The sequence below is a fragment of the Canis lupus genome, chromosome 15, assembly GCF_048164855.1.
Source record: "Canis lupus baileyi chromosome 15, mCanLup2.hap1, whole genome shotgun sequence".
In the NCBI taxonomy this organism is placed as follows: domain Eukaryota; kingdom Metazoa; phylum Chordata; class Mammalia; order Carnivora; family Canidae; genus Canis; species Canis lupus.
Window position 1 is genome coordinate 47,492,704 of NC_132852.1, and position 27,979 is coordinate 47,520,682.

General features: G+C 41.8%; 1 protein-coding gene across 1 annotated transcript; it reads left to right on the top strand.

Annotated features, from left to right (window-relative positions):
* Window positions 1–503: 503 nt before the first annotated feature.
* On the top strand, window positions 504–26,278 carry LOC140604513 (ral guanine nucleotide dissociation stimulator-like). Its single transcript, XM_072775749.1, has 5 exons — window positions 504–512; window positions 6,110–6,487; window positions 23,584–23,777; window positions 24,372–24,431; window positions 25,340–26,278. Exons 1-5 carry the CDS (start codon window positions 504–506, stop codon window positions 25,689–25,691), a joined length of 993 nt encoding a protein of 330 aa, XP_072631850.1. The 3' UTR covers window positions 25,692–26,278.
* Window positions 26,279–27,979: the final 1,701 nt, after the last annotated feature.

The following is a 27,979-nucleotide window of genomic DNA, read 5'->3' on the forward strand; positions in this document are numbered from 1 at the left end:
AGAAGAAACGGAGTCCTGAGCTCATGCAACACTGAGGCAATAACATAGGCCAACCTGGGATCCCTGGGTGGCGCAGCGGTTTAGCGCCTGCCTTTGGCCCAAGGCGCGATCCTGGAGACCCGGGTTCGAATCCCACGTCAGGCTCCCGGCGCATGGAGCCTGCTTCTCCCTCTGCCTCTCTCTCTCTCTCTCTCTCTCTCTCTCTCACTGTGTGCCTATCATAAATAAATAAAATTTAAAAAAAAAACATAGGACAACCTCTCACTCCTTAACATAAGCAAGCCGAGGTGTAAACATAAGCATATGTTTTCCTCCATTTTGGCTCGAGAGTTATTTCTGGTATAAATATATTTTTTTTTTACAACAAAAAAGAGCCTATAAGCACTATTTTTCTTAAAATGGGCCATAATTAAAAAAAAAAAGGTAGAAAGGGAAAAAATACTGCTAACCATTGGGGTAAGAGAAGAAATGAGAGGGGAAGACCAATAAGCAGTGGGCGAGTCATGGTGACAGTGAGCCTGAGGCCAGCAGGAATAAAGTGACCAACAAGTTTTACCAAGAACACTCCACAGACATCACACGATGGTCACTCAACAAGAGGAAAATATCTCAATGCATCCATGAGAATAAGGTACCCATTTCAGTGGTAGAACAGAAAACGGTATTTACCCTACAGACATTCATAAGGAATAAACACTGAGGAAGATGACGAACCTTTTTTTTTTTTTCTTTTTAAGTAGACTCCATGTCCAGCAGCCAGCATGGAGCCCAATGTGGGGCATCATGAGATCAAGAGCAGAAAGCAAGAGTCTGAGGCTTAATCCAGTGAGCCCCCCAGACACCCTGATGATGATCTTTTAATACAGAAAATGAAAGTAATGATGACAACTTAGCCAAAGGAACACAGTTCTTTCAAATGGAAAATCAAGTGACAATTCCAGGAGTTAAGCTCATACTCTTCTGATAGGAAATTTTTGAATCTCTTTAGATAAATGTAATTCAGAATATTTATAAACTGTATTATCCTCTCATTTAAAGGTAACCTAAGGTTTTGGGGTGCCTGGGTGGCTCAGTCGGTGAAGTGTCTCCCTTCAGCTCAGGTCATGATCCCAGGGTCCTGGGATCCAGCCCCACTTTGAGCTCCCTGCTCAGCGGGGAGCCTGCTTCTCCCTCTCCCTCTCTCTCTGCCCCTCCTCCCTGGTATACTCTCTCCCTCTGATTAACAAAATCTTTCAATAAATAAATGTCAGTGAAGTTTCAAATCAACCCAAATTACTGTTAGCAAACTTGCAAAGACAACTGCATGTGCACATTGGTATGCTTTTTTCTAGGAATGTTTAGGTTTGGGATACTTTCATGTTTTCAGAAAAAGAGTTATGTTTCCATCTAAACCGAAAAGCAGGGAACAATGATGCTTTCATAAAATTTTAACATTGCAATACAAGCATTTCTGAAAAAGGAGAGAAAGGAAAGGAGACAAGCAAGACCCCGAAACCCTATAGGGTATCACGTCTGGTCGTCTGGGCCTAATGGTTTACAGCAAACCAGAACCAGGTAGCAGAGCTGCCAGTACTTCTATTGCGCAGTGGGCCTAGGTAACACCTGGTATGGATAAAAATGGGGGGGGGGGGGGCAAGATTTTACTTATCAATAAGATCAAAGATACTATGAAAAGGAAGATGACGAATCACAAATCCCAAGTGTCTGGTAAAAAGGAGATAGAGCCAGCATCCATCAAAAGAGCTCAGGGATCTGAAACAGGCCTAGGGAAAACCCATTCACCTGAACAAAAGCCCTGACCAATCCTGGGCTCGCCCTGGGGCCTCAAGACTCCCCATGTCAACCACCACACACTCTCTGAGTTTTACAACCTGAGTTGATGCCTCCCAAATTCTTCACTAAGGAAATACTAAGGTTTTTATCGAGGTATTCATTAATTAACAACTTGAAAGAAACAGGTACATTTCCCATGTTCTGAAATTATTTAGGTCTTAGACTCTCTGACACGTGGATCCAATTTAAAATCTTCTAGTGGAAAAGGTGGTTGGGGCGTTAAAGCCCCCCTGAGACGCTGTCAAGGCAGATAACTTTGCTGGCCCCTGGACACCACAAACTCGGATTTCCAGTGAGCCTTTTCCCCTCCTGCTATTTACAGTCACTCAGAGCCCAGCTGACCTCCACCCAGGGAACCAGGAATGCCATCTCCTTCTATTAGAATAGGCACCTGACTCCCACGCGAGAAAAACTTAGCAGGGCTGTTTCAGCGGTGGTCATTGTGCAGAGGCTCATTTTCTCGATTCCTATGAGCAAACTCAGTCATAAAGATACTTTGGCTTACTATATTACAAACAGAATTACTCCTTGAAAATAAGAAAGACTTTAGAATGAACTTGCAAATTAATTGAGTCTATTATTTTGGAATGTGAATTGAATGTGGTTATATTTAGTTCTTTATATTTAAGTGTACAAGACTTCAGAAATACAGGAGTGTACTTAGTACCTTAAAGTAAGTTCATACAAATTTAGGGACAAAAAACAAAAACATGTTCTTACGCGAGCTGTCATTTCAGGTGTTCATGAAGTCAAACATATATATTTGAAATGATCTAACTTTCTGTCTAATGACAGTCATGCAGACAAAATTTACTGGTTCATCAAACTATAGTGCAAGTATATGAATTTATTTGTAATAAATTATCATTTTTGCATATATCAGTCAAAGCACAAGGCCTAAACACTTGCAACCAAAATGAATTATTAATTTAATTGTCACAAAACATGAGACACCTAGGTCTGGAAAATGAACAAGGGGTAGTGGAAGGGGAGATGGGTGGGGGGTTGGGGTGACTGGGTGATGGGCACTGAGGGGGGCACTTGGCGGGATGAGCACTGGGTGTTATGCTATATGTTGGCAAATTGAACTCCAATAAAAAAAATTGTCACAGCCTATTTGGCTAAGTTCTATTACTATTTGTTATAATATGCAATGCATAAGGGGGAGAATCAGATTGAAAATCTAAAAAAGTAAACCGATTATTTTGTCCTGGAGAAATTAAAATACAGCAAGGTGACAAAATTAGAGCCAAGGCATTAATGTTTTAAATAGGTAAAAAAAAAAAAAAAAAAAAAACAATGTTTACCTTAATTTAAAGAACAGTTGTGCCCAAAGGGAAGGTTCAACCTGCTGATAAAGAGTTCCTTTGTTTCCAGATACCATGAAAAGGTCTCAATTCCCTCTCCGAGGTAGGAAGGAGAGTGGAATGGGAGCCCTTTGGCCCTGGCTTTGCTACTTGACTGTGACTCTCCCCAGCTAAGCAGGTCTACTGGGAGAGGACACTGCTGCGGGGCTCTGGGCCTTCTGACTTGGTATTTTTGTGCAGAGAGAGGGAGCGCCCCAGAAACAGGTGTCCTAAACTAGAAGGCTTCTGAAACACAGAGGTCTTTGAAATAACAATTCAATGGAAGATGCTCAGTTGAGAGGAACTCAACAGCCTGGACTACATGGGGGTCAGGACCCAGAAGATGGTGTATTTTCCCTCTTCAGGTTCCTTTCCTGATGTAGAAGCAAAACTGGATTAATGCCAGAGAAAAAGCTTAGCACCTCTCAAAGGGTAGAAAGACATGCCATGTTTCTCTTGCCTCAGTGTGGCCTCCCTCTACGTGTCAAGGGAGGAAATGAGCGGACATCAGCAAGTGTCCCTGGAGGATACAGAAAAGGTCATGGGAACCAAACAGTACATGTGGGCTCTTCCCCCTCCTGTCATAATACACAAGAGGTGTCTACTGTATTTAAGTCCTTGGAGGATAAAAATATGTATCAGGTAATGAATTATTCATTGTACGAAATGATGTGAAAACTTATTTAACCTTTTTAAATTCCTAAATAAGGGTTCCCTGGGTGGTGCAGCGGTTTGGCGCCTGCCTTTGGCCCAGGGTGCGATCCTGGAGACCTGGGATCGAGTCCCACATCGGGCTCCCGGTGCATGGAGCCTGCTTCTCCCTCTGCCTGTGTCTCTGCCTCTCTCTCTCTCTCTCTCTCTGTATCATAAATAAATAAAAAATATATATACATTAAAAAAATTCCTAAATAAAAAGCAAAATGATACATTTGAGTTCAAAACATATACTAGTTACACAGGAGGGGAAGGATTTTCTTTTCAGTAATCATCTGATCTGTTTTCATTCAAAATTTATTTGGGGAACAAAATATACGAAGTACCTATATGTAAAGATTCTCAAGGGGAGATAATTAGTACAAGAAAGGACAATGGGATTAGAGTCAGAAAAATAACAATTCTAATATTCATTAATTAAAAACACTAAGTTTTTATTAAAAAAAAAACACTGAGTAAGTTACTACACATTCCTCAATCTCAGTCCTTAGATCTAAAAACCTGGAATAATGCTGCACTGCTAATAACAACTCAAAGTGATTACTGAGATCATGCATGTGAAAGCAACAAAAACACAGCATTACAAATGTTTTGCTTCCACTCCTTATAGACTCATGAAACAAAACTTTGACAAGTTCCAAATTAGAATTTAAGTGATAAAGAATTTGTTGAATTTGAGGAATAATGCGTTCAGGATATGTTAAATACATAGAGTTTGGCTCAAATTAAATATAATGCTGCAAAGAGAAGACCAGACATCAAAATATAAGGAGTAGGCATACATAACGCTCAGTACTTTGACAAATAGTCACGCCCAAACTAACGTGCTAAAGAAAAGACTAGGCCTGCAATAGAAGAGTCAAGCTAAACTGCTTGTAAACACAGAAAATATTGGTAAGAGCATTTTACATTTTTTAAAAAGGCAATGAAACATTTGTAAATAAGGAAGAGGTCCTTGGAGGTCCTAAGCTGCAGACTTGTACAACAAACTGCATCATTACTGACAACTTAAAAAAGTACTAAAATCCTAAAGTTTCCAGGAGTGTCTACAGAGTTTCAGATACCATCCCAGAGGATCCGGGGGTAAATATCCTCTGTCATTGAAAGAAAGAGAGAGGAATTTTCACTAGCTCTGAGTTGTACATTTTGCAGATTCAAAAAGTTTGGAAGTAGCCATACTCACCTGAGAGCTGACATTGCTCTGTCTCTGCTCAGCTAATAGAATTCAGTCCATGTGGTGAAGCTAATTATGATACGGTAGCAGGAGAGAGAAAAAAAAAGAAAAAGCCTGGCAGTTGAGGACATAATCACTGTGGTGTTATTTCTCACGACTCGGCAACCATAGTATTACTTGGGGGAAGACACAAGATGTATTTCTTTTTTAGTATCAGCAATGTTTAATTCTACACTGAGAATCTGAAAATACTGTTTAAAGTACAGGAAGAAATACACAAAGTTTACTTTTACATCATTATTTTAACTCAAACACATGTGCAGAGGTCAATCCCCTCCGAATAAACTTTTCTACTGTTTCAACTTTATTTCACAATTTCACAAATTCAAAGTCCTTCAAATTGTTGCAAATATTTTTAGAACAGAATTTTCAGAATTCAAAGGACATTAAATGTTTGTGGAAGAGTGGTATGAAATGTCCTATTCAAGGACGGAGCACCACAGACGCAAAACCTGATGAACCGGGCAGCTCGGGGGCTCAGTGGTTTAGCGCCACCTTCAGCCCAGGGCCTGATCCTGGAGACCCGGATAGGGTCCCGCGACCGGCTCCCTGCAGGGAGCCTGCTTCTCCCTCTGCCTGCGTCTCTGCCTCTCTCTCTCTCTCTCTCTCTCTGTGTCTATCATGAGTAAATAAATAAAATAAAAAACACGATGAACTGATGTGATAAGCATTCTAGAGGTCACATCATTAAACGAGGCCTAAAATGCAAATATAATTGTGTTTGTTACATTTTTAAAAATGACCGAAAATTACCTTTCTTTGGGGTGCCAACTCCATGATTGCCTAGTAGAGGTGTATGTAAGTGCTGATTCATTACAAAAGCAACCCTAAAGAAAGAAAGAAGCATAATCCTAGAACTAAAACATGACTCTCTGCTAAGAACCTGTGCATGAAGTATTTAAAAACAGGCATTTATATGCGGATATGACCCGAAAATGCACATTGCAGGGGTGCTCCTGGCGAACAAGAAGCTTGTCTCTAGATCCAAGGCGCTGTCACACCTAGAAGAGAATGTAGTAGTGACAGCAGTCGCTTCAGCCCGCTCAAGGCGGCACTTCCCTACAGTCCTCTAGTTTCCTGTAATCAAAAAACCCCACAGCCCAGGGGAGGAGCGAGGTTAGAGCCCAAAGTGGCCAAGCAGCAGCGCGCCCCGGGCTCCCGCCCCGCCGCCCCGCCCAGGCCAGGCCCCCCGCGGCCGCGCGCTCCGGGCTCCAACGGCCTCAACGGAAGGAGGCGCGGGGGGCAGAGGCGCATCAGTCTGGGGGGACCCGGGCGGGGGCCGTTGGGGAAGCCGCGGCCTGGACCGGGACCCACCGGCGGCTCCCCCTGGGGCAGGGCTCTGACCCGCACTCGGCCTGCGGTAAGCAGCGCCCCACTGCGCGATGGGGGCTGAGGGCGGCCCGCGGGGGGCGCGACCTGAGGCCGGCGGGGTGGTCCGCGGGGGCGGGGGTCGGCGGGGGAGGCTGGGGGTCGGGCGGGACCTGAGGCCGGGCGGGGCCGCGGGGGGCGGGCAGGGGCCCGGGATGCTGGGGGTGGGGGGGGGGCGTGGGCCAAGGAGCCTGGGGGGTCGGGAGGGACCTGAGGCCGGTGGGGGCCGCGGGGGGCGGACAGGGGCCCGGGATGCTGGCGGTGGGGGGGGGGCGTGGGCCAAGGGGGTCGGGAGGGACCAGAGGCCGGGCGGGGCCGCGGGGGGCGGGGCGCGGCGGGGGAGGCCCCGGGTCGCCCCAGGGCTGCAGCGGGACTCGGCCAGGCCGGTTCCCGGGTGGCCCCACCGCTGCTCCGCGCCCCGCTGTCCAGGTCCCGAGGTACTGCCCTAAGGAATCTGCCAAGGCCCCTGTTATTACCCGAACCCTCATGGACTCTATGATTGTGGCCACAAAATTAAAATTCTTTCCATTTTCTAAATTTCTACAAGTTTAGCAGACAATGGCGAGAATTTTTGTAAGACATACGAATTGTAGATTTAAAAAGATGTGAGTATAACATGGATTATTTATAGGATAAGTTATAATTTGCGTAATTTCCTCTGAATAAGTTCTAAGAAATTAACTTACATAATTTAAAAGACACTGGCTTTAATATTTGTAATATTGAATATAATGGTTTTGAGCTTGTACCTTGTGAAAGATTTAAGAATTAAGCATAAACTCTTATCACTTGATTATTGTTATTTTCAAAGTGCATTGATCAGCGACTGAACCACAAAATATATAGGTTAAAATAACTGGTTTTATTCTCCCTAGGTAACCTTTCTAAACATCATAGTTGATAATGTTTTCTTACTAGCACGGTGTTAGACAAGATAATGATTTGAAGGTCCTTGTAGCTTGAAGAACAGGTAATCTGGTCTGTGTATTCTTACTGTCTATATAGTAAGGAAGAATTATATTTATTTTTAAGTTATAACTGGTATTAAAATATGTATTTTTTGGACAAACAAATCAAAATAGAATTTTATTTTTTTAAATAATAAATTTATTTTTTATTGGTGTTCAATTTGCCAACATACAGAATAACACCCAGTGCTCATCCCGTCAAGTGCCCCCCTCAGTGCCCATCACCCAGTCACCTCCACCCCCCCTCACCTCCCCTTCCACCACCCCTAGTTCGTTTCCTAGAGTTAGGAGTCTTCCATGTTCTGTCTCCCTTCCTGATATTTCCTACCCATTTCTTCTCCCTTCCCCTCTATTCCCTTTCACTATTATTTATATTCCCCAAATGAATGAAACCATGTAATGTTTGTCCGTCTCTGATTGACTTACTTCACTCAGCATCATTCCCTCCAGGTCCATCCACGTCGAAGCAAATGGGTATTTGTCGTTCCTAATGGCTGAGGAATATTCCATTGTATACATAGACCACAGCTTCTTTATCCATCGTCTTTCGATGGACACCGAGGCCCCTTCCACAGTTTGGCTATTGTGGACATTGCTGCTGGAAACATCGGGGTGCAGGTGTCCCGGTGTTTCATTGCATCTGTATCTTTGGGGCAAATCCCCAGCAGTGCAATTGCTGGGTCATAGGGCAGATCTCAAAATAGAATTTTAAGTCTTCCGGTGGAATTTATGTAACATATTCAAATAAAATCACAGGTTCTAGGGAGTGTTTTTCATCCCTCTAAACCTCAGTCCCCTAACTCTCTTCCTTCACTTCTGGCTTCTGGTTCTGGAACATATCAAGCTAGCATAATTGGTAGGGCGGAGAAAAGAGACAAATACTCTTTTTGTGAATCAGAGGTGGTTCATAAGAAGTATGCCGTCTTTACAACTGCTTATGGGCAGTGACTATTGAAACGGTTTATAGTAATCTCAATCTTAGTTAAAAATTACAAGAGAAAAAGTCTCAACACTGAAATGGTTCTCTTTCTTTTTATTTAAAGAAAGAACTTTCTTTTCTTTAATATTTATTTATTCAGAGACAAACAGAGAGAGAGGCGCAGAGACACAACACAGGCAGAGGGAGAAGCAGGCTCCATGCAGGGAGCCTGACATGGGACTCGATCCCGGGTCTCCAGGATCACGCCCCAGGCTACACGTGCCACTAAACCACTGCTCCACAGAGGCTGCCCTGAAATGGTTCTCAAAGCCTTCTCATCCCTTGTATATACAGAGACTAAGAGACTTGTGCACACAGAAATGTCATCTCATAACTTTTCTCAAGTGATATTTTTGCTTCTCATTTTTATCATAAACAACCATTCCCTTTCCTACTACTGATTAGTTATAAAATACTATACTTAACACCAGGTAGCTCAAATGCTATTATAACTTCTTATCGCCTCCAGGATAAATCCAAAATTAATAGCATAGATATCAAATCCTTGCTGACAAGGACTGTGAGGAATACCAATAAAATGCAACCTTATTTCCTACATAAATTCTAAAAAAAAAAAAAAAAGGAAAATTGAAAAGATGTTAGTGGTAGCAGGCTAAAGTAGTACTTTTATTAAAGATAAAGATTAAATTGTAAGACATAGGTTACTCAGTATGAGAACCAAATGGTTAACTGATTTAGAGAATCAAACAGACCGACCAAATGTGATGTGGGATATTTGGGGAGGACATATCCCGTATCTATTCAAAATAAATACATAAGGAAATAAATATGTAAATTAATAAGTAAATCTTTTTTTAAGCCTTAGAACACACACAGATCATGTCTTGTGTTTCTTGACACTCTAAGAAGTCCTTATTTTCACAGGAAATTGCCATGTTATGCATATTTTCAAATTAATGATCAGTTATTATTTCAGTGAAGGTTTAAGTGTTCACTCCCTTCAAAGCATTATATACTAGGCTTTATGGGGAAACCTGGTATAGGTTTTGGTATTCTCCTAAAGCATTTTTCCAAAGTTCAGAAACTAGTGGGCCAGATGAATGCATAAACAAAAGCAAACAATAACACAAAACCTTTGGGATGACACTAAATAAGAGAAATACTGTTATGGGTGAATGATGTGCTATGATGGTAGGAGGGAGGAAAAGTTAATTTTCTATCCAGCAACTGATTCTAGTTAAAAGGAAATATTATAAATAAATCAGAATTAATAAAATGCTTGTTTCTGTATTTATCTTGATAAACCTAACATGAAAGATAATATACGCTGTACAGTAACATTATAAAATTACTGAACTATCTCCAGAAATATTCTGATATTTGAACCTTTAGTACTCATTCCATGAAGACTCTTCCTTCTCACATAATGCAGTACTCCTAGTCTTCATTAAATATGGCTAATGCAATAAGTATTAGGCTCTGAAAATTTCTTCGGAATTACATTTTTGTTAAGAAAAGATTTAAGGATCTTAGCAAAATTAGGTGGTTTTTTTTTGACATTTATAAGAAAATTGGATAGGATAACAAAAGTCTGTTTGGGTTAGTATAGAGAATCTAGTCAGTACTGTTTTACAAAACTCTTTGCTGTGATGGATATGTTGTAAAATTCTCATTGTCCAATGCAGTGGCCTTTAGCCCCATGTGAATCTTGAGTCCTTGAAGTGTGGCTGTTGCAACTGAGGAACTAAATTTTTATTTTATTTCAATTAATTTAAATTAAAATAACCACATGTGGCTAGTGGCTGCCATATTGTATAACCAGCTCTAGAATGAATATATGAAAATTGGTTGGGGCATTCTTGGTTGATTGATGGGGTAAGGAAACCAGAGCTGACAAACCAAGGTAACCGTGGAGCCTCTGCTAGTCCCTGAAGCCCATGCAGTCCTCATTTTCCTCTTCAGTGCATACAACTAATGTGGCAGGTCTGCCACTCGATGGTAAAGGAGCAAGTGATCCTGACCATAAAATTATGATAAATGATGCATCTAAGAGGTGGCAAAGTGCAGCCACCTCCTCCTTCAGGAGAGCTACATCTAATGAATTTCATCATTTCCAAGGTGTGCATGTCTAATAGGAGACAATCAATAATTGCCTGCTGAGTAGATCGTCAAAGTGAATAAGCTATACAATTGGAAAGGAGTAGATAAATAGAAAAGATTGCAAATGTGGAATGTATAGTATTTGAGATTTTGATTGCATTTGTTTTGAACTTCTAGATCAAGTTGGGAATAATTGGTATTTTACCAGTATTGAGTCTATGAATCCATAAAAATAGAATATTTCCTATTCTTTTACGTCCAATTTGTTTCATCCAAGTTTTATAATTTTCCACATATAGGTTTCATACATATTGGTTTTTAGTTTTGTTACATTGTGGTCTGAAAACATACTTGTATGTTTTTTATTTTCTTAAATTTTTTATGCTGTGTTCTGTGTCTCTGAATATGGTATCTTGTAGAGTCCGCCGAGTGAGCTTGCAAAGACTGTGTATTTTTCTCTCATTAGGAGTATTCACCACCTACTGTCAATGTCGGATCAAGTTGATTCATAGGGTTCTATATTCTACCGATTTCAGGTTCAGCTCGCCTACTGATTTTCTGCCTGCTAGGTCAACCAGTTCTTGAAAGAGAGGTGTTGATATTTCTAATCATACATACAGTTTAAACTAATATAGAGAAAATGTTGGGTTAAGTGCTTATTAGAGTGGTTTAACTATCAACTTTATCATGTAAGTGGGGTATCTGCTACAGTTCTCACTTACATTTCTAAAAAATTTTATCAGCAGGAAACAGATGTACACTTCAGGAGGTGGCCAAGGAAAATATAATACGAGAACTACTTATACAGGAGTCAATAGAGTTTAGGTAAAACAAGGAATGGTTGGTTGTACACTGGGCTAGTAATCAGCGGTTAAGTCATTACTACTCCTAGACCTTAAATGGAAAGGGAGAAGGCAATTATATGAGCTCATAAAAAATACCTTTTTGCAGAGGGTCACCTGAAGAGACTGTGGCCTTTGGTTTGGGGACAGATGATGTCTACTCTCCAAGGAAGAACCAAGGGAGTAGATATCTTGACTTTACTTTTTGCCACCCTCCAAACTCTTCCTGGTTCCTCCCACGGGCCTGATCCAATCTGAAGCCAGAGAAGGAAGTGCACAGATGTAGTCCATACAGTACAGCCTCCTTGGGCATAGTTTGAGAAAGAGAGCGGAGTGTGGATATGCAAGAAAAAATGGAAAACTTCCTGCATTCCACTCCTCTTTATTCTTGGCATCTTTTCTTTTCCAGATGAAAAAAAGGTGTCTCTAATACAAGGGATACACGAATCCCATCACCTACCATAACCTTATGACTTGATGTCAGTTTAGTCATATTCCCAAATAAAATCTATAATGTTGGCAAATCTCAGTATGCCAGCTTTATGTAAGATAATCTAGGGGAAAAAATGAGGGAAGAAATTCTCAATTAACATAAAATATAGCTGCCATAGTCCCGTAACTTGTGTAACCTCTCATATGACCTTAAATGACAATTATATATTCTTTTAGCTACATCCATTCAATGTGTATTCTAAGCTCTGTCAGTGACTGGGCTATAGTATTCTTTATCTGGTGATATGATCTTGTGGTATAAGCCTTTGATTGCTTCTGCCTTGATTGGATTGCTTCATTATTCTGTTACCTGACCTTTTATAGAAGTGAGGCAATCCAGAGAAACCTCTAGGTTCTAGAAATTGTTCTTGCCTCCATTGTGCGGCAGCAATCTGATTTCCTATTGTTAAATAACATCAATCACCTCAACTATGGTTGTAGTCCCTTTCTCTGCCAGTAAGTTTAAGAGCTTGAGGAGTTTATGATGGCCCGAGGGCATACTTACTTTCCAATTTAACAGAGATTGTGTTGTCTAGGGGAAGCATTTCTTCTGTGTAAACCAGGGCACTTCTACCTATTTGCTGAAAGAAGCTACTCTCACTGCCTTCCTTAGTTTCTGGATTTGTGCATTTTGACAGCAGGAGAGATGGCATGTGTTGGATAATGGTGTAAGGTCTGTAACATCTGGTGGGACACCATCCCAAATCCACAAGATTGTGTCTCTTGAAAGATGCTACAGCAGTCTTTAGCAGATTATTCCATTCTATCAGATCTGCTACTTGTAGATGTTGAGACCAGTGGATTTTGGGGTGAGCCCATGGACACATTTCTTTTGTTGCAAACTACTTCCCTTTGTCTGAGGTAAGATTATGTCAGAATCCAAAGAAAATAAGGATTTTGTAAGCCTACGAGTCATGATGCTGACAGAATTGTGACCAGAGAAGAAAGATTCCATATATGTCTCTTCCTGCAAGAAAACATATTTTCCCATAGTGCTAAAAGTAGTCAAGTAGAACCAGTGCCATACCAGTTAGGCAGAAGGTGCCATATGAATGGCTTTGTGTTGTCTTCTGCTATCAGACACTGGTTGGCCATAACCGTATCAACTGTAAAGAGAATTTCTTTTTCTTTCTTTCTTTCTTTCTTTCTTTCTTTCTTTCTTTCTTTCTTTCGTGTGTGTGAAGAGAATTTCATGTTGTCAAACCTGGCCCCTTGTGTTATCCTGGCCTACTAGTATCTTTCCCATTCAGCAAACACTTGGATTAATGAAAATGAAGACTAATAGCTATAGAATAGGTAATTTTGTGCGTCTGATTATTGAGGTCCCTCTAAAGTGTCAGCCTTCTCTGGAAGACTAAATGGGACATGAATATCCATATTTTATGCTCTTTTGAAGGGGACCACTCCTATACTTCATCAGAACTTCTTGTCATCAACTTTTCAATTGGGTTAAGTCCCTTACCAGTGGCCCAACTTGTCAGCTACTGCTCGAAGATTAGTGTAGATCACAACCTCAAGCTCTCTCTCCCTTTATGCTGGGCAGGGGGTAAGGGGGTGGGTAAAATGGGTATATTTTCACAAACTTGGTGAATCATAGGTGTGATGATAGATCAAATGCTGGGAGTTTATCGTTTTGTATCTTAGGAACAATTTATATTAAGTATTAGGCTATGTAAGGGGCTTCTTTAAAATGACCATTGTTATGGTACCTGGGTGACTCAGCTGATTAAACATCTGACTTCTGCTCAGGTCATGATCTCAGGGTCCTGGGATAGAGCCCTGTGCCAGGCCACACTCAGTGGGGAGTCTCCTTCTCCCTCTCCTCTCTCTCTCTGCCCCTCCCCCTGCTCATACTCTGTCTCTCAAATAAGTAAAATCCTAAAATAAAATAAATAAAATGACCATTTTTCTACTTGAAATGTGCCTTTACAGAGGGCTTCCCAAAGCAGCTGACAGCCTAAATTGTTGCTTTTGCTTCCAAAGTTTTTGTTGTGTTTTGTTTGTTTTTGCAGTGTAGGCAGAGGTTGGAGATGGGATTTCCTACTTAAAGCTCAAACTAAGGCTATTAGGCAAGATGAGGGCCTTTTAAATACTTTTAATGAGGAAGCTCATTCTTAATGTAGAAGGAAGTAATTTCATATTTCAGCATTATTTATTACCTCAGCGAACACTTTAAACGCTGGGCCAATTGTTTCCAGGAAACATTTATGACTCCAACATGTGCCAAACAACCTCTTACTGTATGTAAGAATAGCCCTAGCTTAATAGATGTGTGCAATGTTTTTGAAGGACGATTAATGAAAACAAAGTCAAACATTTTATACTAATATAGGAATTTGCTTTTTCCTAAAAAGAAACCAAAGACTTTGCTACTTGTCTTTGCTCAGCTACTAAATGTTTTCCTTATCTGTAAGTTGTACTGAAGCTCCTGGAAAGAACTTTCCAGCTGGGGAAAAAAAAAAACATAATTCTTTATGGGTGATCTACCTGTTTTTCATCTTATGTACAGTGAGAAGCTTTCCTTCCTTCAGGAACTCCACCCAACACTAATCCTTCCTTTTTCATGCCACCAGCATCTACTGACTTTACTTTGTTCCTGTCACTGTCAGAGCAAGTTGTGTCTCTCTTCACTGAAGCCACATTTCTGATTAATATGGGCTGAAATCATCTTATGTGGCAAGGGACTGATTGAGAAAATGCAGATAATTCTAAAGAAAGGATGTAAAAGCTCTTCTAATCTAATGAATCGTTACTAATCTTCACTGATGACAAGGGCATGTACATCATGGAACTTAATTTTTTATAGAAATGGGCTATTTTGGAACATTCTTCCAGGATCTCTTTTTCTCATTTGATAATAATATGAACATCCTCCATATCATTAAATACTTTTGTATAGGAAATCTTTAACTATTGAATGCTTTCATTAAATATAATATAGTTTATAGTATTTACTGCGTGTGCATATGCGTTATATTCAGAGAAGGAATATATATTTTCACCTACATCTACAGACACATAATACGATTTTAATCAGCTATGTTGGTAAAACTTTGGACATATCGTATTTATAGTTCCTGAGAAAATATTTTTTAAAAAAAGAATTCTTGAGTTAAAGGTTATAAGCTGTGTTTCATTTTCTTGTATAGAGCATTATAGGAAGGTGTGATACGGGCACCTGCTATAGTACTTATGTGCATTGGCATATAATATTCATTCATTCATTCATTCATTCATTCATTCATTTTTGTTTCTAAGTTAACGGAGGTATAATTGAAAAATAAAAATCATTTAGATTTGTGATGTACAATGTGGTATTTGGGTTTTTTGTTGTATTTTTTTTTTTAAGATTTATTCATTCATGAAAGACACAGAGAGAGAGAGAGAGGCAGAGACCCAGGCAGAGGGAGAAGCAGGCTCTTCCAGGAGCCCGATACAGGATTCGATCTTGGGATCCCCGGGTCATGACCTGAGCCGAAGGCAGCTGCCCACCCAGGGGTCCCTACAATGTGGTATTTTGATATATGTGTCTCCCATCCAAGTACTATAACCAGGCCTGAACCTGTTTAGCTTCCGAGATCAGACAAGATTGGGCGTGTTCAGGGACTTGATATATTTTGTATCAAGTGTGTATTTTGTAATGGTTGTCACAGTGAGCTAATTAACATATCTATCACCTCACATAGTTCTGCTTTTGTTTTGTTTTTTCCCTTATGGTGAGAACACTGGATCTACTCTCTTAACAAATTTCAATTATACAAAATAGTATTCTTTTTAAAAGTTTTTATTTCAATTCTAGTTAGTAAACTAGAGGTTTTTCATTTTTAAATACCACAATCTCTTCTACATATCTCTCAGATGGGAAAAACCTCTATTTTAATTCCTCTGTTCATCAGTCTTTCCATAGAACTAGGTTGTCTGAAAGTTTTCTTCTACCTTTTTCAATTTGTTCACTAATGAATGAATAGTACCAGGCACTGGGACTTAAAGCTAGCAGTGTTCTCTTCAGCCTGTTGCTCCTCTGGTACTTACATTGGCTTCTCTTGATCTCCCACACTGAATTCTTTCTGGTTATAAAACCTAGTGTCACGGGATGCCTGGGTGGCTCAGTGATTGAGCCTCATCTGCCTTTGGCCCAAGGTGTGATCCTCAGGTCCTAGGATCAAGTCCAGCATCCAGCTCCCAGTGGGGAACCCGCTTCTCTCTCTGCCGCTATCTGTGTGTCTCTCACGAATAGATAAGTAAAATCTAATTTAAAAACAAACAAACAAAAAACAGTACCAGCACCGATTTGAGGTAAAATGCATTGGTGAGTCTTCATAGACTAAAGGGGAAAGAGCAATTTGCATTAATAAAAATAACATTATTGCGTATAATAGATAGGTCCAGAAATCCCAACAGTTTAGCAAAATATAGTTGTTTTTCTGTCATGTAAATTGTGCAACATATGTTTCTTATCAGTCAGGGGCTCTCCTCCAAGTGGTGATTCACACCCCCATGTTCTGTCTTCGTATTTTGGCTCCACTGTTTTCTTTACTTTTCTTTCTTTCTTTTTTGGCATGGGAGGATAGAGGGAAAGAGAGAATCTTAAGCAGGTTCCATACCCTGCATGGACCCTGATGCAGGGCTTGATCTTACAACCCTGAGATCTGAGCTGAAATCCACACTTAACAGACTGAGCCACCCAAGTGCCCCAGCCCTGCTGTTTTCAATGTAGCTTCCAGAATTGCTGTATTGAGGGAAAGAACATGGAGGATCACTAGGCCTGGGTTTGGATCATATCGTGTCTATTCTCAGTTACAAGACACATTTTGCTGCAGAGGAGGCTGGGGAATGCTGTATGGGCTATGTGTCCAGGTAGGAGAGAAAATGGACTCAAGAGTTAGACTCTCTGCCATAACATGTGAACAGGTAGTGGTAATTTACTATTATAATAGGATAATGGAGTAAAGTAAACAAGCTCAGTGTGTTAAGCATCCAGCTCTTGATTTCTGCTCATGATCTCTGGGTCCTGGGATTGAGCTGCGGAACAGGCTCTGTGCTCAGCAAGGATTCCACATGGGATCCTCCCTCCCTCTCCCTCTGTTCACCAACTCCCATCGCTCATGCTCTCTCTCTCTCTCTGAAATAAATAATAAATAAATAAATCAGATATATAAACCATAAAATAAACAAATTTTTTCTCACTCATTTTTTTCTAGCTATAGATTGTCTAATCTCTCTTTTTTCAAATAATGCTCATTGTAAAGGAGACATTTCTGCAATTGAAAAAACATGTTCATAATACAATGTACATAACCAATAATGAAATTAATATGTAGTATTCCATTGATAGATTGGTCAGTTTGTTTTTAGGTAGTTATCCTCCTTATCAATAGGAATTCTAAGATAAAAGTCAATCTCCTTAAAATTTTTGCGGTATGAACTATGATAAAAAATGAAATATATAGGGATCCCTGGGTGGGGCAGAGGTTTGGTGCCTGCCTTTGGCCCAGGGCGTGATCCTGGAGACCCGGGATCGAATCCCACATCGGGCTCCCAGTGCATGGAGCCTGCTTCTCCCTCTGCCTATGTCTCTGCCTCTCTCTCTCTCTCTCTGACTATAATTTAAAAAAAAATTAAAAGTGAAATACATATATATACACACACACATGCACATATATGTAAAGATTCTGCTTTTATATTTCTACAAGCTTTACAATGTCATTTTGAGTGAACTTAATCATTATTTTTTAATGATTTCACCATATAATTAGGAAAAAAAAATGACTTACAGCACAGTATATTACTTTTGCAATTCAAACCAGCTTTGGAATCGGACATTTCCATTCATATTCAAATTAATAATCATAAAATCATAATGTAGATTTTGTTGCCTTTTGTGTTACATTTGCCTGTTAGAGCAGAAAAGTTAAATATTTTACTGATGCTTCCTTTTTTTTTTTAAAGTTTGGCTTTGGGGACATGATATTGTGTGGATGTAGGTGGTCTCTCTCCTTTTTTTTTTTTTTTAAGCTGCATAGAGGAGAGAAATGAACAGGTTAGAAAAGAAATAGGAGTTGCTTTTTAAACAAATTACAGACCAGAGATAAATCACATACCCAATCCCTTAATCTGTCTCATTTCTTATTTATATTAATTGAAGAAAAAATACTGGCTTTGTAGCAAGATGCATTCTTCCAAGTAACACTCAGAAAAAGAAATAGGCTAGTTTCACATTGTAATTACTTAGCATTCTTTTTCATTTTTGCTTGAACAAGGTGGAAAACGTCAGTAGGTCTACTCATGCAAAAGAAAAGAAGTATAAAATATCAAACATGCATTCATTAGAGATTATTATAGAAAAAAGTATTTAACTTTAGGGAGGAAACACTTAACCTGATACACATTAAGTTCTCCTCTCTTCTCCTCTAAGAAAATGAGAATAATTAAGGAGAATGATTATAGGTGCTGCTAATTGGTTCCAAGTTTAAGGATACCATTTATGACACTTTTGTTTTTATTGATGATAATTCTATAACATAATCATACTTACTCTTATCACCATTGACAAAACTATCGTCTTGAGAATGCTAAGCAAAGCAAATGGCTGTACCTTTGAATATATTACAAAAAACAAGTACTTTTGTGTGCCTTAGTTGATCTTCATGCCATTAGATGTAGCTGAGTGCCATGTTTTTCCACTTGGAATAAATGTTAACCCTGACTGCTTCCTAGACTTGGTAGCATTTGGACTCTGGTGCATTTTTCTGCAATGCGATATACACTTGCTGGAGTGTATAGAGGGAATTTATTTATTTTATTTTTTTAAAGACTTCGTTTATTTATTCATGAGACACAGAGAGGCAGAGACACAGGCAGAGGGAGAAGCAGGCTCCCTATGGGGAGGCCCATCCAGAACTCAATCCCAGGCCCTGGGATCACAGGATCATGACCTGAGCCAAAAGCAGATGGTCATCCATGAGCCACTCAGGTGCTCCTATAGAGGGACTCTAAAAGAAATGTAAATGGTCTGTATGTTGGTAAATTGAACACCAATAAAAAATAAATTTATTATAAAAAAAGGGCACACAGCAAGTGAATAAAGATTTGTTCAAGAAAATCTATTTAAAAAAAAGAAATGTAAATGGTGAGTTGATTTCTTAATTTCTAAGAATTCTTGACCTCAAATTCTTTAATCACTTTTTATTTTCTGAAGGACTTTTAAAATTTAAGAAAATTTTTGAACAGCTCTTCTTTTAATGTTATTTTTCCCTTGAACTCTTCGCTCTTTTAAAAGAACATGTACATATGCATGTGTGTATACATGTATTAATTCATATCACGTTAGTTTTCAAAAAGTTTTTCTTCTCTCTTTCCATAACTGCCATCATTTTTATGAGAAAAAAAGCAACTTTAAATGGTGTGTTCCTACTCTCTAGTCAGTTACCTTGCCCAAGTCCTGAAACCTTAACTGAGGGATCCCTGGGTGGCTCAGCGGTTGGGCGGCTGCCTTTGGACCAGGGAGTGATCCTGGGGTCCCGGGATTGAGTCCCGGGATCAAGTTCCGGGTTGGGCTCCCTGAGGGAGCCTGCTTCTCTTTCTGCCTGTGTCTCTGCCTCTCTCTCTCTCTCTCTCTCTCTCTCTGTGTGTCTCTCATGAATAAATAAAATTCTTAAAAAAAAAAAAAGAAACCTTAACTGATTGTTGAATTGAATAATGGCAACTTGCTGGCAGCATGGCAACTGACTGTGCTTAACCCAGAAACAAATTCCAAAGAACAGAAAAACAAAAAACAAAAAAAACAAAAAACAAGGAATTTGGATATATGTGGTGATACAGAGAATGAATAATGTACTGCATGCACACACACACACACACACACAAACAAACGCACAAAAAAAAAAACTTTCTTGAGAATTTTATGCCACTTCTCCAAAACAGAGATGATGGGCATATGAGGTATAATGCAACAGCTGATGACAAGAATGATATTTAAATATATACATTTTATTACTAAAACAGTAAATTATTAAAGAAATGAAAATTGAAACAACACTAATAACACTAATTATTTTGTCTATCATATGGGGGGGAAGATAAATACTACACAATGCTGGCAAGAGTATGGAGAAAGTAGTGCTCTGATTTTCTGCAATAATGAGTGCTAATTGGTAAAACTTTTTGAAAATTAATTTGAAAATACATCTTGAAGTTCAAATATTGCATAACCTTTGACTCAGCGATACTATGTTTATAAATGTACCATGTGTGTACTAACACAAGTCATACAAAAATGTATGCACAGAAATATTTGCTGAGTATTGAGCTTTAGCTCTAGAATCAGACAGACCTGAGTTGCAATTACCACTTCATTACTTTCTTTTTTTAAATATATATATATATTTTAATGGAGTTTGATTTGCCAACATATAGTATGACACCAGGTGCTCCTCCCATCAAGTGCCCCCCTCAGTGCCCATCACCCCATCCCCCCTACCCACCTCCCCTTCCACTTTCCCTTGTTCCTTTCCAGAGTTAGGAGTCTCTCATGTTCTGTCTCCCTCTCTGATATTTCCCACTCATTTTCTCTCCTTTCCCCTTTATTCCCTTTCACCATTTTTTTATATTCCCCAAATGAATGAGACCATATAATGTTTGTCCTTCACTGACTGACTTATTTCACTCAGCATAATACCCTCCAGGTCCATCCACGTCGAAGCAAATGGTGAGTGTTTGTCGTTTCTAATGGCATTACTTTCTAGATATGTGAGCTTAGGCAAGTTACATAGCATGTCTAGATTTCACTGTCCTTTGAGAATTAAATGAAATGATGTCTATAAAGTGTGTAAGAAAGTGTTTGGCACCTCATAAGTACTTGAGAGATGTTTATTAGTCTTTGTAATGAAGATAATATTGTTATAAATATTATGCAGCATCATTTATAATAGTTAAGGTCTCAAAACAAGCCCCTTATTCAACTGGGATATCGGTTAAATAAACTTAGGTTCATTGAATAGAATACAACAGAGTCACTCAAAAGAAGAAGATCAATCTATGTGGAAGTAGAGGCAAGAAATACTTTGAAAAACATAAAGTTTTAGTATTAATAGTATTGTTCCATGTGTGTGAAAAGACACTAATATATTTTGACTAGTCTGTATCAACAGAAAGAGGGAAAAGAATATGAACCAACATATTAATAGTGGTTATCTCTGGGAAGTGGAATAATGAGCCATTTTTATTTTTCTCTATTATATTTTTTGAGATATTTAATTTTTTTTTATTTAATGTTTTTTAAGGTCATTCTTTATTGTCTGCCAAAGTCAAAAAAATTATCTGAATAAATTAATCCTGCTTTTCTGGCATTAAGGATATAGACTGGAATATGCCATCTAAAAAAAAAAAAAAGAATATGTCATCTATCTCTATGTATGGAGATATAGATATGTAGATATAGATATAGCTGCATACCATATCTATCTATAGATAGAGATAGATGACATATACTGGTCTATAGATAGATATAGTATATGAATGTATCTTTATATCTCCATACATAGAGATAGATGACATATTCTGGTCTGTAACCTTAATAAAAAAAATAAGATACACATATAAAATATTAATGGTAAGTAGGTATCATGTAGCCTGATATGTTCTTTATTTGAAAGTTAGAGAGAATTATGGAAATTCATTAACACTTTTTGTGGTATCAGTACTTAAAAAAGAAACCCTAGAAATGGAAGGAACCTCAATACTTCTCTGAGTCCAGCATCTCACCAAGAGCACAAATTCACTGAAAGCCAACTCCACTAACTTCATCTGATTTGGGGGATAATAAACTACTAACTCCAAAAATAAAATATTGCTGTTAGAATGTTATTTCTTAGATTGATTAGAATGTGCTTTCTCATAAAATCCCTGCCATCATTTCTATTTTTGTTTCATAAACTGAATGAGGCTCTTTATAAATTTTCTTTAGATGGTAGCTTTTTAAATAGTTTCAGGTTGGATACACATAATTTTTTCATTTAAAAATTTCCCCAATTCTTATTACTTTTCTGTGTATCAGAGGATTTCCAGGCTCATTACCTTCTTGGTGCTCATATCTGAACGTCCTCAGAACCACTTCTCCTTTAGAGTCTGACTCATGCCATTCCAAAGTCAGGATAACCTTTCAAAGGGAATAGTCAGCTGGGTGATCCAGCTGTTTACTAGTCCTAGCAATATCAGGCTTGATGTTCTCTAACTATAAGTATCAAGGCAGACAAAAGTTTCTTTACTATTTTCTAGTTTCAAGCCTATTTTATTATTTTGGAATTTGTATTTTTATGAAATATAATAATTTACAAATTATTTTAACAAGCTTTATATATCCTTTATAAATTTTGCAAATTTTTAAGGTAATCTGGATCCAAATATTCGCCCTCTTAAGTAATGTGGGAAGCTCATTTCAGTACAATTAATGTGTTAGGAACTATGAAATAGCAACACATTGAAAGAGTCAAGAACAGACCACATTCCTTTCATTTTAACATCATCATGAAGAGTAAATTAAGGGTTGACTGGATTTTTAAAATTATATATTAACATACATTCACACATATGCATGCACACACACACACACACTGAAATGTACTTTGGAGCAAAAAGGGACATTAGTGTAGTGATGACTTGTAGGGCAATGACCAGAACATTAGCCTTATATGGGATCCTAAGTTCTCTTAATAAATAATCAAGCCTAGAATATTGTTGTGAAGTTCCACTTATGAGGCACATAGTGTTCAAATTCAACTTGACATTTGATATTCTATGTCACCACTATGAAAGTTCTTGTATTTTTTGAAAATGCTTCAACAGGGAGTCAATTTACAATTGAGATGAAGGATTATCAATGTTGCTTGCTTTTATAAAGATGTAGTGGGAGGAGACATGTAAAATATCAAAACATTTAGTTGGATGTGAGAAGAACTTACCTTGGTGTATTTCCAAAAGTTCTCTTTTATTTTGTACAGCTTTGTCTGCCCTATATCCAAGCTCATCCCTTCTCTAATAATTTTACTTTAAAAAATATGGCAGATAGGATGCCTGGGTGGCTGAGCAGTTGAGCCACTGCCTTTGGCTCAGGTCGTGATCCCTGGGTCCCGGGATCGAGTCCCACATCGGGCTCCCTGTGTGGAGCCTGCTTCTCCCTCTCCCTGTGTCTTTGCCTCTCTCTGTGTGTGTCTCTCATGAATAAATAAATAAAATATTTTTAAAAATATGACAGAGAAGTTTTAAGATTTGGGGATTGACATGGGGTGAAGCCATTAATGCAGGGAGGTGCTGCCAAAACTCAGCTGACAAGCGGCCCTGGGACACTAATCTTTCCCACTAGGTCCTTGTATTGATCCAAATTTTTTTGAAAATTTATCCTCTAAGATTATTTCTTTATTGGATAGTTTGTCTGTTTAAGAGACAGGCAGAGAAGCAGGGAGCAGAAGAGGGAGACACAGGCTCCTCAAGCACACTCTGCCCCAAGCGCAGAGCCTGCCAGGGGCGGGATCTCAGGATGCTGAGACCATGACCTGAGCCACAACCCAGAGTCAGATGCCTAGTGACTGAGCCGCAGGCGTCAAGCCCCGTGTTCCTGCTGTGGGCACTCCTGCCCCCCCACCCCCCGCCCCCCGTAGCCACTGAGAGCTCGGGCTTTGGTCTGCGCTCCAACTGCCAGGTGGTCTGGAGGCTACAGTGCAGGCTGCACGTCCCCTCTGTCCCACCTCAGGCTGAAAGGGCCTCAGCCCTGAGAAGGAATCGGATCTTCCCAACCACCCCTAGCCGGAGGGAGCTGCTGGAGCAGCAGGTAGAAGAACTGGTGCCCGCCTTGCTGTGCTTGGACGACCTTTCCATTGTTCAATTTATGGAAACGTATCCTGAATTTGGCACCACCGAAGAGATCCTGGACCTGCTGTTTGCAAAGTGAGCACCCTGACCCTCCACAGCCCAGGGGGATGGGCCACCTACTGGTTGGGAGTCTTGGGAATGTTCCTGAACTTCCTGGCCCCTGGGGCTGCTCCTCCGACTGGAGCAGAGTCACACGGGGCCTAGTGGGGTCCCGTAGGGCAGTCCCCGGGGCCTGGCCTGTGGCAGGTTGGCTAGAGGGGCTGTGATTGTGCTCATCAGTCGTCGTTCTCTCCCCATGACAAAGCCTGTGCCGCGTCCCCACCGTCACCAGGGTTTGAGCTGGCCTGTTTTCCCATGGAAAGGGAGGTTTGAGAGTCCATCTGGGGTCTGTGTCCTGGGGCAACCGGAGTAGGGGACCCCGGGGACACCGGGGCACCCTGGCCCACTCGGATGTCGGCCATGGGCCTGGCCGGAGCCCTTTCATTCCTCAAGCATTCAGGAGGACCCAGCAGGTGCAGGCGCTTCTCCAGGGGCCGCCTGTGGCCCCACACACAGAGCGGATGGCCCCCCAGGGCTCCAGGCTAGTCAAGGGTCAGAGGGTGACAGTAGCTATGAGGAGAGGTCGGGTCCACAGGAACTTTCATGTGATGCCCCCCTGCCCTCCTCTAGATATGGATGCAACAAATATCTGAATGATGACATCGTGGGATCCGTGGAGCAGTGCAAAGTGTGAGTGAGCTCTGGCTCATGCAGGAGGGCCTTCCTCTCCAAGAGGGCAGCGAGGGGGCTGTGGCCTGGAGGGGCTGCTGGACCCTCACCCCACACATCTGCAATTCCTGTGACAGGATAAAGGTCTAATGGGTCCTTTGAGAAAAGAGGAAAAGAGAGCTGTGGATGGGGTGCGGGCTTTGTGGGAGAGCACTGGGAGCCCTAATGAAGTCCTTCTCCATGCCTGCCCCTTTCAAAGCCCTCTGTCTACTCCCCTCCTGGGACCCAGAGCAGAGGGTGTGGGGAGCATCGCACTCACCAAGCTGGTGGCACCTGGACCCAGGTGCACAGCAGGTGCTCAGGAGAGCCAGTGAGTGCTCACGGACCAGACGGCCCCTGCCCTTTGGGAGATTACAGTCAGTGGAAGGACAACCCCTGGGGGCCCCTCGTGAGTGAGGCAGCGCTGAGCCACAGGAGGGAAGGCGGCAGTACCGGGCAGCTCCTGGCAAGGCCTGGCAAGACACAGAGCCCAAACCCTCCCCACTCGGACATTCCCAGAGCGACAGTGTGTGCAGTGAGGGCAATGAAAGGCCAGACACCCCCCTTCCCCGGATGCCTGCCAGTGGATTCAAGGGGCAAGTGGGCAGGGAGCCAGGCTGAGGAGGGAGTCATGCTTCCCCAGGGAAGACAGTGATGGTCACACCACTAGTCATGGGCTCCCATGCACAGAGGCTTCGTGCCAGCCCCTCCTCAGTGAGCAGGCCTGTGGCAGGCAGGACCACCAGGTGGCAGGTGGACAAGGAGCAGCACTGGCCTCCGACAGCCCTGAGCGGAAGGCCTGGGGCCCCATTCCTGCAGGGCTTCCCCGGGACACCTTGGTGTGAGGGAGCCCTGTCTTCTGACGCCTCTGCCCACCTGTCCCTCCCCAGGGCCATCTCCTGCATCCTGGACATCTGGCTGGAGTACTATCAGGAGGATTTTCATCAGCCACCAGAATTTCTCTTCCTGAGGAAGCTTCTGGCATTCATGGGGCTCAACATGCCAGGCTCAGACCTGGAAAACTGGGCCCAGCGTTACCTGGAACGATTCAGCTACCTGGAGCTCGTGGAATTAGACGATGAGGATGAGGAGGACTGGGGGTGGCCAAGCTTGGGACAGGGTGGGCCACACAGACCCAACCTCCATGCAGCTGGGCCGGGAGCAGTGGGTAGGCTCACACCCCATTCCCACGGGCTTCAGTCTGGGGAGACCTCCCAGGGCTCTTGTACTCACACAAGTTGAGCAGTGGGAAGAGTGTCCTTGATTTGGGAGGGACGTGGAAAGTCCGTCCTGGTGATGATACTTTGTCTTCTTGGGGCTACAGCTTCGGCCCCGGAGCAACACCCTAACCCACCTCAGGAGCCCACCCCAGCTCCGACTGTGGGGCCTGTGGCACCTTCAGGGCCTGAGGTGACCGAGCCGGTCCCGGCTGCTGGAGGTGAGGGCTTGGCCCAAGCTGAGATGCTGGCTACTGAGTCCAAGTCAATGCACATGGTTTTGGCACCTATGATTCCCCACCCTGATGAGGAGCCACCTGCACCCTTGGCCACCCGGTGGAGGAGTAGGCCCTGGCGCCTGCAGTCAGGGTCCCCAAAGTGCCAGGGCCGCCACCTGCCTCTGGAGCAACTGGCTTCGACCCCTGAACAACCCCCTGAACCACCTCAGGAGCCACCCCAGCTCCTACCGCGGGGCTCGTGATGGCTGCAGCCCAATGGAGGCTTCCCTCCCCGTCATTGTGCTGTTTCCATATTTTGTTTTTCTTTAACCTCTATAATGGCTTATGAATTTTATTTGCAATAAAAGATAAGTTAACGGCAGAAAATTTACTCTGATGCTTTTAAATTATACATCGTGGTACTTTAGGTCCATTCACAGTGTCACAGGCCCCGGAGCCCAGGGCACTGGGGGACACAGCCCAAGATCCGGCGCTCCCCCCAGGACAGGCAGAGGCCAGGAGGGTACAGGAAAGCAAGGACACTCCTACCACTGGGCGGCCCCGAGCTTGGCCGATCGGCGCCCCCCACCCCCAGAGCATCCAGGCCCCTGTGGCCTGGGAGCTGCGGTAGTTACTGCGGGAGCTGACTCCAGGGCTGAACAGCTGGCCGCCACCAGTGTGGCTGTTCCTCCTCGTGTCACCCTGTGCCTGGGACTGGGCAGGGGCCTCACTGGATAAACAGCACCCACTAAGCCAGGCACCTGGCAGGGGGCGGGGCAGCTCCCCCAGCAGCACACACCTGAGAATCAGCACAGCAGGCCCCTACCCCAGAAGACCAGCTGGAAGGACAGGGGAAACCAAGTTATTGACCAAGCAGCACTGGAAACTTCTAGGGGAAGTTGAGGGATTTACAGTATATAGAATCAGAGGATACTCCCCCTTGTTTTTTCTTTTCTGTTTGTTTCTGTTGTTTCCCAACCCCCTTTTTTTATTCTTTTTTATTTCTTCTTTTTTTCTCTTTTGCTCCTTTTTCCAGTATAACTTGTTTTTGTCCACTCCACACTGAGCAAAATGACTAGAAGGAACAATTCACCTCAAAAGAAAGAATCAGAAACAGTCCTCTCTCCCACAGAGTTACAAAATCTGGATTACAATTCAATGTCAGAAAGCCAATACAGAAGCACTATTATAAAGCTACTGGTGACTCTAGAAAAAAGCATAAAGGACTCAATAAAATCATGAATGAGAAAAGAGAGATCACCACCAGCACTAAGGAAATACAAACGATTTTAAAAACTTATTATGAGCAGCTATACGCCAATAAATTAGGCAATCTAGAAGAAATGGACACATTTCTGGAAAACCACAAACTACCAAAACTGGAACAGAAAGAAATAGAAAACCGGAACAGGCCGATAACCCGGGAGGAAATTGAAGCAGTCATCATCAGAAACCTCCCAAGACACAAAAGTCCAGGGCCAGATGGCTTCCCAGGGGAATGCTATCAAACATTGAAAGAAGGAACCGTACCTATTCTACTAAAGCTGTTCTGAAAGAAAGAGATGGAATACTTCCAAACTCGTTCTATGAGGCCAGCATCACCTTAAGTCCAAAACCGGACAAAGACCCCATCAAAAAGGAGAATTATAGACCAATGTCCCCGATGAACATGGATGCAAACATTCTCAACAAGATACGAGCCAATAGGATCCAACGGTAAATTGAGAAGTTACTCACTGTGACCAGGTGGCCTTTACCCCGGGACGCAAGGCTGGTTCAACACTCGGCAAACACTCCGTGTGACTGATCAGATCTGCAAGAGAAAAAACAAGAACCAGATGATCCTCTCAAGAGACGCAGAGAAAGCATTTGACAAAATACGGCATCCACTCCTGATCCAAATGCTTCAGAGTATAGGGATAGAGGGAACGTTCCTCAGCATCTTCAAAGCCATCTACGAAAAGCCCACAGCAAATTATCATTCCCAAGGGGCAAACACTGGGAGCCTTTCCCCGAAGAAGATCAGGAACGAGACAGGGATGTCCACTCTCACCACTGCTATTCAACATAACACTAGACGTCGTAGCTTCAGGAA